Source organism: Calliopsis andreniformis, unplaced genomic scaffold (genome assembly GCF_051401765.1).
Source record: "Calliopsis andreniformis isolate RMS-2024a unplaced genomic scaffold, iyCalAndr_principal scaffold0001, whole genome shotgun sequence".
Lineage (NCBI taxonomy): Eukaryota > Metazoa > Arthropoda > Insecta > Hymenoptera > Andrenidae > Calliopsis > Calliopsis andreniformis.
In genome coordinates, this window is record NW_027480422.1 from 41,040,827 (window position 1) to 41,054,054 (window position 13,228).

The window sequence follows — 13,228 nt, forward strand, 5'->3', positions numbered from 1 at the left end:
TTACATCAAAAGGATAAATTGTGGGACTTATGTTGATCAGACATTTTTTACTCCACTCAGTGAATACTATAAACTCCTAAAATCTTAAACCCTTTCTTTGAAACACTCCGTATATAACATAGCTATATTGAAGAGAAATTATTATGGCAGATTTAACTAGATTTTTTTACATGGAATAATATATTTCTAATAATTCTATTAGATTGTGTTATAAGTTCTTTTAATAATTTGCACGTTCAGATTAATAAGAAACCGAGAAGTATTTAGGGGATAGCCTATAATGTAGTCTGCTATTTTAAAAAATGAATCGAAGAATATTTTACAACATAAAAATTACTACAGGTGGTAAAAAATATAAAAAGAAAATTCTAGGCGGCAGAATAAGACGGAAGTGAGAAGTAACAAAATTGTGGTTGATATTTCGTTTGAAATCTGAAAAATCAAACTGCAGCATTATCAACGCGAAGCTCGTGACAGGGGCAGACCATGGAAAGAAATGATTATCATTATCATTGAACAAGTCGACTACTATAAAATCCTATCACAGCTACTGTATTAGTCTTACTTGACAGTCCTTGTCCTTCTGTGTGGTGGGTCTTCAACATCAGGTATCAGAAATTTTAAGAGGCTATTTCATACGTAGAAAGGAAATGAAAATCAAAAATGATGAAAATGCATGTGAGGTTTCGGTTCAGAATTATTACTTACTAAGAAAACGTCTAAAATTTGCATGAAATGTGTCTGACTTAGGACTTATTCTACTGACGATTTGTACCTACTAGTTACCTAGCCAGGTCAGATAGAGCGAAATCAGTAAAATAAGTCCTAAGTCAGACACATTTCACGCGAACCGCAAGCACTTTCTTAGGAATTATTAATTCTAAACCGAAGCCTGAAACACAATTTTATTATTCTTAATTTTCCTCCTCTTTTGTCACATAAAATCACTCTATAAAATTTCTGACACCTGTTGTAAAGCAGCCTGTATACAAACCAAGAAATGATCATTGCATTTGGCTATAGTTTGTCAAATCTTGTTTATGTGTATCCAGTAATATGGAACAAATTTCTAAACGAAGTATAACTAAGTAACTGATATTAATATATTAGGCAAATTTCAACCACTTATGATGTATTGTTAAGGCACTACAGACATTAGATGAATATCTATATCTTATAATCTAAATAATATCTTAAGAATTCATATGCTTACCTTTTCGTTCGCATTTACGACACAGATCATTTTTCTTTTCGAATTTTCTCCTGCCTTGTTTAAAAAAATGAAGGTAACATGTAATAATAAAAATTATTGGATAACATTCTAAAAACTTGGAGGAGTGTTTAAGAATTTTTTGAATTTTTTAAGACACGACAGTAAAAATAAGATTGCAGAGAGAGGGTTCATGCTAGGAGTCGAATGTGACGAAACATTCACTGATAACGTTATCATATTCTTTAGTAAACTTTATCTTATAATTCCAATTTAAAAAGTTTTTCTGAACAATTCTGAAAGTTCTGGTTACAAAGACGCATCTACGTGGAGTGAACGAATAAGACCGTGAAGAGCACGTGCAGGATGAACGCAAACAAATGCTTACCGAATAATAGATTGTGCTTACTTATCGTGCTTGTTCAGTAGGTGTTGCCGCTCTTTAAAGACTTAAAGGCGACACATACGGTTGTACATGTCCACCAAGTGACTTGTGGTTGAGTTCGTATGAAGCTTGTATTAACCTATTTTTCACCAATTATATAGTACAGCAATAGCAGTAAGTTAAAAAAGGTCTGATTACATTTCTCACATAAACCGATGCACGAAAATACATCAAATGAATTCTAAAACATACATTATTTCATCCTACTGGATTTTCTTATATCTTCTTCTGACCGTTTTTTACCGTTTTGACCGTTTTACCGTTTTTTACCGTGATTTTTTACCGTTTTGAGGAAATACTGTTTATTACACTACCCCTTTAATGGAAACGAACATATACAGTAATTTTCACAGAGTAATTTTTAAAACCTGAAATATGTTACTTTTATGTGCTGAATATAACAACTCTGTACGTATTCTGAATTGCGAGAAAGTTCAGTGATTTGAATAAGAACATACGTTTGCTCAGAAATAAATCGTTAGGAAAGGGGTTGAAGTTGCTATCGTCGCCATCACGTTAATTTACGCAGACAATTTGTCAGGGTTATCTTTGATGCAATTCCTTGTCTTTAGAAGCATTTGAACGGGTCGAATTGGAGTCCAAGCAAGGTGACAAGTCACGCAGTCATGCGTAAAGCCGTGCATCGTCAATTTCTACTTTTCACTTCAATATTGTCTATTATTTCTACATATCACTCGGATATACGTGGGATTTTTCCTATCATTTGCCTACCACTTTGTTGCCTCCTAGATTTGACCGGCCTATTTTCTTGGTATTTATCATTTTTCTACTCTATACAATCTTTATCACATATTCCTTATGTGGAATTGGTTTTATGTATGCATGTGAGATTATGGTGTGAGTGATGATATATGTATGAACACGTGTATTTGTATTACCGTATGATGGCGAGAGAATTGATATAAACATATTTGTCCGTAAAATAAATGTGAAAAGAAGGTAATGAGAAAACGTGATTCGGGTATTGTTTCAAATGTATGACCCGATGCGACAGAGGATAGACGCATGTTTATGGGGGGTGGGGGGTTGAATATATTTTTGTCTTGTCAAATCATTAATCTTTACTTGATCCACTCATATCTTAAACAGTTTCAATATTACCCTGAAATTCATTCTTCAGGATAGTAACATTTTCATTCTGAATATTTCGAAAGATTATTAGCATATGTTCCATCCAAAAAGTATACATAAAATAATGTAAGTGTATCTTTGCTTTATTTATTAGTTGAATTTTGGAATACAGTAGATACAGCTGCATTTTCCGATTAAAATCTTGAAAGCTATCTACTTTTCAAACAAATTCGAAACCAGTACAATGATCTCTTCATCCTTTATTTACAAAGTAACTTGAAATTAAAAGTGCTCAGCGATTACGTAATTCTGTTTAGATAGATATGTACATATGTGCAATGTAAATGCGATTTGCAATAGAAACAATCGAACGAATGATTATATATCAAAAGGAGCATAAAATGAAACTTTCCCTGCCTTTGAAGCTTAAAGGTCTCATCCTTCAATTATTTTTTTCGCGCTGTCTCTTCCTTTATTTTCTTCTTTTTATTTATTTACACGTCACTGCTCCCAGAATTCAAAATTTGTTCGTATTTCAGAATAGGTCTGTGAAAAGTTCTAACTTTTCGCTATACTTTCGGGAATACGGCCTACTACTGCACGCCACTTAAATCATTTCGTAGTATTTTGGTTCCTCGCAGGAATGTAAGACGATCAGAGCACAGGGACGATTAGGTAAAAATCATATGGGTGGACTTTAAGCACACAAAGTAAGGGAAACAATCAAGTAGTGTTTTTAAAAAAAACACATCGACAATTGTATGTGCAAGCTGATGCGAAAATATATTGCATTCAAGTGTAATACATACTGGCAGATCGTTTCTCTTATTTGTATGTACCAGAAGTCACCCCTATGATTTTATCTAGTCGCTCCTAAACTATGATCCTCTTACGTCCTCGCAAGCAATCAATATGCTGCGAAACTATTTGAATGACGAGCAGCAGTAGGCTGTACTCCTAAAAGTATAGCGAAAAGTTTAAATTTTCTACAGGTCTGTTTTACAAGCAGCAGTAGCAATTGAGTGATGTTTTCTAACAGTGGCTTTCACAGGCGCAGCGTCCACTTTCGACAAATGCTCTTGAGAACAACTCGCAATAGGCTTCCTCTCAAATGATCATATATATTTTTTTAATCCTGTCACAATGTTGCTCGTACGCCGTACGAGGACAGCGTTGAAGACTTCATTATCTTTGTTTAGACAATGAAGACATTGGGTATTAACATGTTACGAGCCGAGGGCTAGATAGTCTGATAGAGGGTCAGGGTTTTTGGAAGTTTGTTATTGTTTTGTGGACGAACCAACGAATAACTTTGCACTCGTTGGAAGCCACTTCACGTATGTGAACGAACCGAGTGCGCAACGGCTAACACCGGGAGCCACCTTAAGTTTAGGAAGGTTTTCGTGGACGAACAAACGCTCAACTTGGCCAGTGTCGGGAGCCACTAGGATGGAATAAAGATTGTGGACGAACCAGCGCGTAACTTTGCACTCACCAAGAGCTACGGGACGTGGATGGACCAGTGCGCAATGGCCAACACCGGAAGCCACTTGTAGGTTAGGAAAGGGACCTTCGCAAAGATTGCAAAACTGTTAATATAACCTCGTAACTTTCTTTATAATATATCTCGAGCGGCAAAGATATAATATTGTGGGATCGGTACGCGTTCGCTTCTTCTTGGATTTAGGAAAGGTTTTGATTGAACTAAGTCCAATTTAACAAACCTTATAAAAATGTGTATTATTACGAGTATAAGTTTGACTCAAAAGAATACAAATGTTTATGAATTCAAGTGCCGCGGAACTAAGTCCTCTCTCCCTCGAGTACTGTACTCAAAGATTCTGCTCGAAGGAGAACTAATGCTCGATCTTGCTTACCAGTCTAAGCCGCGTACTAAACTCGAACTGGATTAAAAATGAGTCCCCGAGACCGAATTTGTTAGCCCTTTTATACTCAAACATCTATAGGAAAAATGGTGGAGACTCGACTGCATCGCAGAATTTCCGAGAAAAGTTCGATGATATTGGTTTTGAGAGAATTCTATTAATTGGGTGCAACGGAAATACCTATTGGCCCTTGCACGGTGACCCTCAGACAAGGTCAAAGGTCTCGGAAGGAACTTTGAATCGAGCCCTTTCAGAGTTGCTTTACGTAACCCGTCTGGACTCGTAACAATCTACATATTCCAAAGTGTAAAATCATTATGAAGCTAGTATAGATACAAGGCAAAAGGCAATGCGTCGGAAACACACTTTTGAAGGTTTGGCGTGTTATATCCGTTTCAGGTTGCAATACAGAAGAGAAAAGATTTCATACATCCTCTGAAAATGACAGGAAAGTTTGCGGTCGAGTGGTGAGACGTGTATTCACACGACATGGTGCGTGCACACGCAACGTGCCAAAAATATCAAGACGCGTGTTTAAAGAAATAGCATGGTAGAGGAGTCTGTTGCCCCTCTGAATGGCGAGCCACACTCCATTTCTATCTTCACTTTTTTCCTTTTCATTCTTGGCCCGAAGATTTCCCTTAAGTTACACGAAAAACAGTCATACAGATTTTGCAAAAGTCTCTCAGTCCCATAAGTACATTTAAGCAAGGTATATTTTTGCAGGATCTGTTATAAACCTTTATAAAATTAACAAAGGTAGCTTGACTACAGGAAGAGTAGTTTTGTTAACCTCTCTAGACTTCAATAACTTTACCTTAACATTTTTTCCACGTAGTCATAGGTAATGATGGCAACTGAAGTATGTCGAATCTGTTCGAAAATTTGTCGAAATTTAGAACTCCTCAAAGTCTTGAATCCTGAATTTTTGATAGGTCTTGAGTTCTGAAAATCTTGGAAATTTTGGTGTCTTCAAATTCTTGATAGTTTTAAAAGTCATGAGAAATTCAATAAGTCTTGAGAGTTGGGTAATAATATCAATATCATGGAAGTATTTCCAAAATGTATTTTTGTCTAAGCAGTACTCTTAACAAAAAGTACTATTCGTTTCTCACGAAAAGTTCTCTGGAAAGCATTAGGAGCAACACTGTCTAAAAGAATCCTAATGGAACACGTATAGTACTAAAGATTCTTTGAAATATTTGAGTTGTCTTTCAAAAGTTTTAGGCTTCGAATCATGTTCGAAGCGATTCTGGAATCTCCATAGCTAAAAAGCTTGGAATCGCTTCGAATTTGATTTGAACTCCCATCGCTAGGTGTCCTTAGGCTATTAGTGGATCTTGTTTGAGCAGTTCGAAAGAAAGCGAGATGCGCTCGCCTCGTTAGATATCTAGAGTCTACTGCTTACATTGGAGTAAGCCGGCGTGCCAGGTCGGGTCGGGCCGGGGCAGGCGCACGCGCGCACCTTGGAAACATCGCAGGTGCAGTTACCTGCTGGTCGAGTTCCTTCCTTGTCCCTCCTTGGCCGGCCAATTGTGCAAGTTTCACTTATCCGAAGTAGCCAGGTAGCTCGTTATCGTCGAACGCGAGACCACGAGTGGGTTAAGGACATCGGAACCTGCTTTCAATATACTCAATGCGAGCATTCTTCTTTGTAAAAGTACTCCGTTTCCGATTATATCTTGCACTTCTTTCTCCTTTTACTTGTATTCCTTTTGTGCACCTAGAAGGTTTTCCTCTGTCATACGCGCAGAGATTTCTTCGCGGCCTTTTTATTCCTCACGGACGAAGACTGCAACGGAACATGATTTCAAATGCCCACTAGAAATGCACTAAAAGATTGCAAAGTAAAATTATGATCGACAGATCTACATTTTTATATTACAGTACATCTTTGGATTATAGAATAATCTGTCTGAACCCATTGCATTAGATAAACGTATACGTGTGATTCTTATACAGTACTATTATTAAATTGTTACTCTTATATATAAGGACCTATAGATTATTTAGTGCAACGAAATGACAAGAAATTTGAAAAAATTGAAGAGCTCATAACAAAAACAACTATTGTCAATTATTGTCTTTTTGTAAGAAAAGAAAAAAATACAGTAACATATTTAACTTTTATTCAATTGATTAATGTTCTTTTGAATAGCTTTTTGATGGAATAGTTTCTGTTATATTGTGAATCTCGTTTTTAACCACTAGAATGTCCTCTTATTAAAAAACTTGCCAAATCTTGACAACAGCTGTTTTTGTTATAAGCTCTCTAACTATTAGGTATTTATGGCTTTATCGTAAATATCAAATAGAATAATCAAAACGTGCTTATAAAGAGAATAAAAGGAAGAAGAAATGCTTCCCGTTATTGAATAACTGTAACAAATGAAATAAAATATTGTAATTAAATTAAATTACCAACATAGATAGGTACTTTAATTGCTAATAGAAATATACATATACAGACAAATTGAATAGATTTCAAATACATTCATTACAAGCTCCGTAAGATAATAGGTACAAACAATATAAAAAATATTTTTTATTGGTTTTATATACCTACCTCTCTAATATCCTATCATCTACGCGTGCTACGAAAATTATAGGTACAAAATGATTGGCACTTTATTTGATATGCTTCATTTGAAGAATATATAGTGATTCCAAAAGGTATTCGTATACTAGGCCGAAACACTGTCAATTTTTCAATTACTATAACTTCATGAAAAGAAGTCGTACCCTAATCTTCCTGGGAGTCATTTTAAAAGACGAATCTTCTACTTTCACATTATTAAGCTGAATTTCCACGAAGATATTTTTATACTGAAAAGGAGATGAGAAAGTGAAAATAGCTCTTCCCGTTTTTTTAAAAATTTTGTTTCGCAATCAAGATCACCATGGATTTAAAGATTGAAGTTTCGCATTTGAAGTAAAGATATCTCTATACAAGTTCCTATGAGACTTTTTGTTGCCAAGTTACATATTTCACTTTCAATGAAGTGCGCTACTGGTATCAAAATACAAATTAAGTTCGACTGTAATTATTCTAACTGGAAAAATTAAACGGCATTTCACTTGTATTTGTTCATTACGACAGGTTTATGTAATTAAACTTGTACCTCGTGTGTGTTCGATCGTATAAACTGTATAAAATATATCTACTTTGAGTTTCCTTATGGCCGTAATACACACTTCTTTCAAAGTGTAATAACTCGACAATAAAAGATCACCCACCAACTTTTATGAAGGTTTTGGTAAATGCGAGATTTTAGTCTTTAAATACACAGTGATTTTGATTGTAAAAAAATTTGTTAAGGAAACTGGAGCTGTCTAAAGTTGTACAATTTTTTAGGAGAGAACTATTTTCACTTTCCTATATGCTTAGTACAGAAACATTTTCGTGAAAATTCAACGTAGGGATGAAAGTGGAAGATTCGCCTTTTAAAATGACTTCAAGAAGATTAGTGTCTGACTTCTTTTCACGATGTTACAATAATTCAAAGGTTGACAATGTTTCAGCCTGGGGTATGAATCCCTTTTTATAATTCCTAAGATATCTACTTTTACGGTTCTTAGCTTTATTTATTCATTTCGCACACGAATAATAACTGGCTAGCTTTCAATAATTTTGAAATACGAATAAATAGAAAATAGGTAGCCATGTATCATTGTACATTAACGTAATTCAGTGCTGTTCCTAAACATTCTAATCAACTAATCTGTAATAAACTTAACCAAATATAGATACGTGAACCCCAAACGTATGTGATTTGAAATAGAAAAATATTAATATAGATGATAAAAAAAAGGAGAACAAGAGAAGAGACAAAGTTGATTTTGAAAGTGACGCGAAATGGGTAGAATATGAAATGTCTAAAGACCTGACCTACATCCGAGCAAAGTCAGTTGGTAAAGGCGCAACAAAGAGGCAAGTGATTCGATTCGACTTCGACACGATTAACGGCGTTGCGGTAGTATGTCGGTAGCGAGCTTCAAGGTTACCGATTGGTTCTTAGTTAATCTAGATTGAGCTAGAGTGAGGCGCGCGATCATTGAAGGTGGATCCGGTTCTAGGAACGCTGCCCAATAGAACGTGACGAGTTGGCGCAGACGCACTGCCGACTCTCCTTCCTTGTGCGACTCCCGCCGAATCAAATCTACTCGCGGTGCTAGAATGCGCGCGCACCTCTCTTGCTTTACCATCTCGGATGCCTATTGGCCTTTCCGAATCGTCCCGCTCACATTGTACCTATAATACCCGATTTACCACAATTTTACGCATTATTATACATACATTTCACATTTATTTCACATTTATTTCACATTTATTTCACATTTATTTATCTACCTTACGTCAATTTTAATATTTCATTGCATCTTTATGCTATAAAGTTTAGAATAGGTGGCTCGATAGAAATGGAGTACATCTATAACAGAGGTGGAGATATTTTAGATGAGGCTGTAATAGAGATATCTACTTATTTACTTACAATTAGTTAAAAAACTGACATTAGGATCAATTGAGTATGTAACTCATACAAATATCAACTTTTTAGCTCTAAGCAGTAAATAGGTACTAAGCAATTTTGTTATAAGGACTAACAACAAATGCTGAGTGCATACCGAAATCAGTTCTTGAATTAAACGCACTGTGCTGTTCCTTGAACAGCTATCATAGATATTTAGTTCTGTTTTATTTGAAGAAACTAGCTGATACCAATAGACAAAAGAAACCAGCAGGAAACCTTTCTCAACCTCAACCAGAGACAGGGAAAATCTTGATCGCCAGCGCTCGCTATTGTCCTAAAGGAATCGGATCGATGATTGGAGACATCGACGGATGCGTTTCGAAAAAGAGGAAGAGGAGTAAAAAACAGTGTTGTGCGTGCGCACATATAGCCACATACACGTGCATAAGCGAAAGAAGAAAAGAAATGTTGTGGGTAATGATAAGGAGTCGGGCTGGCGGGGATGGGAAGGAAGAGGCATCCCCCCCAACTCCATGGTAGCCTAAGGGCAAAGTTAGTCGCGTGTGAGCTCGGTAGGCGGGGCCTGCAGGTAGCGGAGAAGCGCGAGGCACAGGGTCGCAGGTGAGAAGAAAGAAACCTGAGCACGTAAGCGGGCAGACTGCGACGCGCGCTCCACGCGAGACCGTGCGTCTACCCACCTCGGCCAGACCGAGGTCAGTCAGGGTCCTGCTGTTAGTCAGGACGCTTCCGGACAATCCTTGCACCTTCAGCCCCCGTCTACACCTACCGATATATCTCCTGCTCTCTTGCTTTCTTCGATGTATCTTGGTTTCCCTCGACTCTCTATCTCTCGAGGCAGAAACTGATCAATCTTAAGTTTCATCCATTGGACAATCTGAAATCCGCGTGTCGCGAAAGACAGTTCGAAAAAGTGATCTAGTTTTGGACTTTGATTCGATTCGAAGGAGTATCGGAAGAAAGAATCGAACGGTCTTTGCCGCGGGACTCCCGCGATCTGGAACCACGTGGAGGAGCGCGAAGAAGATAGTAACCGATTCGATGAAGGGATAAACTTCAATCAGGATTGTCTTCTTACTGTTTCTTGTGAAATCGATGGATTGTGTGGGAAATTTGTGCGTGAACTGCGATAACATTTAGTGCCATCGGGACGAATACTTACAGTGGAATTAATGTTCATCTCCATGAACAATCGACAGATTTAATTGAGAGATTGATCAACGAGTAAGGTGCAATGTGCGGTGAGTATCTTGTCTTTTCTTTCTGTTTTATTCTTGGCTTCATAGTCAGATATTTTGGCGTTATTGGAGTTGATCTCTCCTACCGTTTTCGAAAAATTTCAAACCTTTTTCGTAGATAGAACGTTTGTGTAGGATACGTTTTTAATTGTTCAAAGGAATGTAAACAATTGGGCTGATTCAATCGACCTTAGATCACATCTATTCACTTTTCTATGTGACTTATAAACGTTTATATTCTAAATTTATTTGTTTCTACCTATTCGGAAATAGTTACATTAGAACATTACCTACCGCTGAAAATGATAAAGTTAGGTAATTACTAACTTTTGTTTCTGATCCTTTTTTCACAAACAAATGAAAAATATAATAAAGTTGTATATTGAAATTTCCCGTAAATTTTTAACGATCTATTTATGAATACTTTAAGAATTTGAACAGAATTGAAAAATTTAGTCTAATCAAATAATATTGACCTTTTCTAAAAACAAAAAATATACAAATTCTTTCTCATCTCAAATTACTCAAATCTTTAAAAGTAAAAAGTATATCTAACTATAGATTTGTTTTCTTTACTTGAAGATGTCAGGTAATACATCTACGTAGTTAGAGTGTCTGAAAATTAGTAATCTAACTCTAAACTTTAATGACATTCGAAACTTTGAACCACATTATAGTGCAGCGTTAAGAAACATGCTATAATATTAAACAGAATTTCGTATGCTTCGGAAACTTTACCTCTCTGTAAATATTAGGTCCTGATCTATTTATAATGTAAATACATATGGTATAGGTACATTAGTGTGTATTTACGAATTTTATGTGAAAAATGTTATTACAGATTTACAAAATTGTAATTTGATAGTAACGCATATTTACGTATTCATTAAATTATCTTACTGTCTTATAAATACTAATTTGAAATTAAAAATTCTTCATTTAATGAACAGATCAAGTTTTTAATATTATTAAAATGAAAAAGGTAAACTGAAATAGAAATTATGAGTTTTAAGTTCATTTATCGACTATAACAATTACGCAAAAATATAACAAATTTTTTCTTTTAAAATCCGTTAAATGGTGAATTTATTTGAAGTCATTAGGTAAACATTTTTAGTTGCAAAAGAAATATACAGATATACAATGTGTTTCATCATAAGAGACCGCGAAATTGAAATAACAGATATTTTTACTGTCAATTAAATAAAATTAAAATTTCTGTTGATATCGTAAATCCAAACGCATTCGTTCGGAGAAAGAAAGAAAAACATTTGAGAGTCATTTTCGTCGACACTTGTTTATACATTTTTAATCAATCAAGGACTCGATACTTCGATATATCGATACTTCATCGCCGCGTTCGATTTTTAATACATAGGTATAACAAGTCGTAGGTACTTTGGTATTTTTCTGTTATTACCCTTAACGATGACATTTTATAGCAGTCCTTCGTGTACTAATTCAAATTTTATGAACCCTGTGTCAGACAAAGTGTTATTTTTGATCCTATTTTTACTATTATATTATCCATTGTTGTAACTATCATTTTTCTCTCATTTATGACTCTGTACCAACAGCTAAGCTACTCATTTGCCAAGTAGATGACCCCCACATAACAAAAATAAATATTATTGTATTTATTTTGAGTGAAGCGTCAATTGAATGTTTTGGCACTGAAATTTGTCAAAATTTGAACAGTGGCGCTAATTAGTTTGACCTGTGAACGACTCAGTTATTGATCCGAGGCTTGATATATCTATTCTTATTTGTAGCTTTATGTTTATCACCGATGGTGCATTTGTATTGTTTTTGCACTTTAACAATAAGCGTAATATTATATGTGTAAATATATGCAACGAAACGTCGCATAACAGGCGACGTGTAGTTTTTCTTTTTTTTTTCCATAGAATAATGCAAATGACGTTAAAGCTGACGATAAATAACGGTCGGTGATTGACATGAAACTCGGGCATTATACCTCGCTATCTATGCAAAACAGGGACGACTTGTGCGTATATCTTACACACTTGGCTTTGTAAATCGCATTACAGATTTATTCAAACAACGAGTCGCGATTATTAGCTACGTTTATGAGCAAGTATGGTTGTTATCTCTTACCAAACAGCCTTCGACTTACCGATTACCATTTTCTTCTGTTGACTAAGCGATTTGGCTTAACTTTAGTTAGCAAACTTTATTATTTTTCTGTGTAAAATACAAAAACAATTGTCTATCGTTCCCTATTTTACGGACATTAATGGGGCTAAATAAAATGGTAGATAATTGTAATTGACTAAATTGTAGTGAACAGAAGAATTCACTGTTATGGAACTTTGGGCTTATAGGTACGATTTATATGTTAATTAAGATAGTTCAACAGTTACAGCTATCTACTTGCTTCAGTTCATAACAAGCTAAAACCCTTGCGAACAATTGAATACTTGCAGAATTCATTGATCCGTAGGTTCATATTTAGGTGCTGCTTAGGGGAGAGTATCTATGATTAAGATTCCTTGGGGAAACGACTTACGCCTATAACATTTCAATTCTAATTATATTATGATTCCATCAGTTTTTCTATCAGTATACGTATACTTTTCCTTCTAAACATACCTTTCGAATAAGATTGCATTATTAGGTATTTATACAGGGTTCATCCCACAACTAGAATCTACAATTTACTCATTTAGTCTTACAAGTACGATATATTTCAAGCAGATAACGTATTCAAATAATTCTGTTTTATTTTCTCTGTCGTGTAATGCAAATTAACTTATAAGAATATAAATGAGTATATAATATATTGTGAGGAAAATGACAGAAGATTTACAATTTCTAGTGACTTAAGCAAACGATTGTTTTGTGAT

General features: G+C 35.2%; 1 protein-coding gene across 2 annotated transcripts in view; it reads left to right on the forward strand.

Moving 5' to 3' along the window:
- The first annotated feature begins 9,870 nt into the window (after positions 1 to 9,870).
- The window catches only part of LOC143186511 (uncharacterized), a 31,181-nt gene continuing 27,823 nt past the window's right edge, over positions 9,871 to 13,228 (forward strand). For both annotated transcript variants that reach the window (XM_076390192.1, XM_076390193.1), the window contains exon 1: positions 9,871 to 10,364. In XM_076390192.1, the coding sequence (XP_076246307.1) occupies positions 10,358 to 10,364 (7 nt within the window). In that variant the 5' untranslated portion in view covers positions 9,871 to 10,357. The remainder of the gene's footprint in view (positions 10,365 to 13,228) is intronic.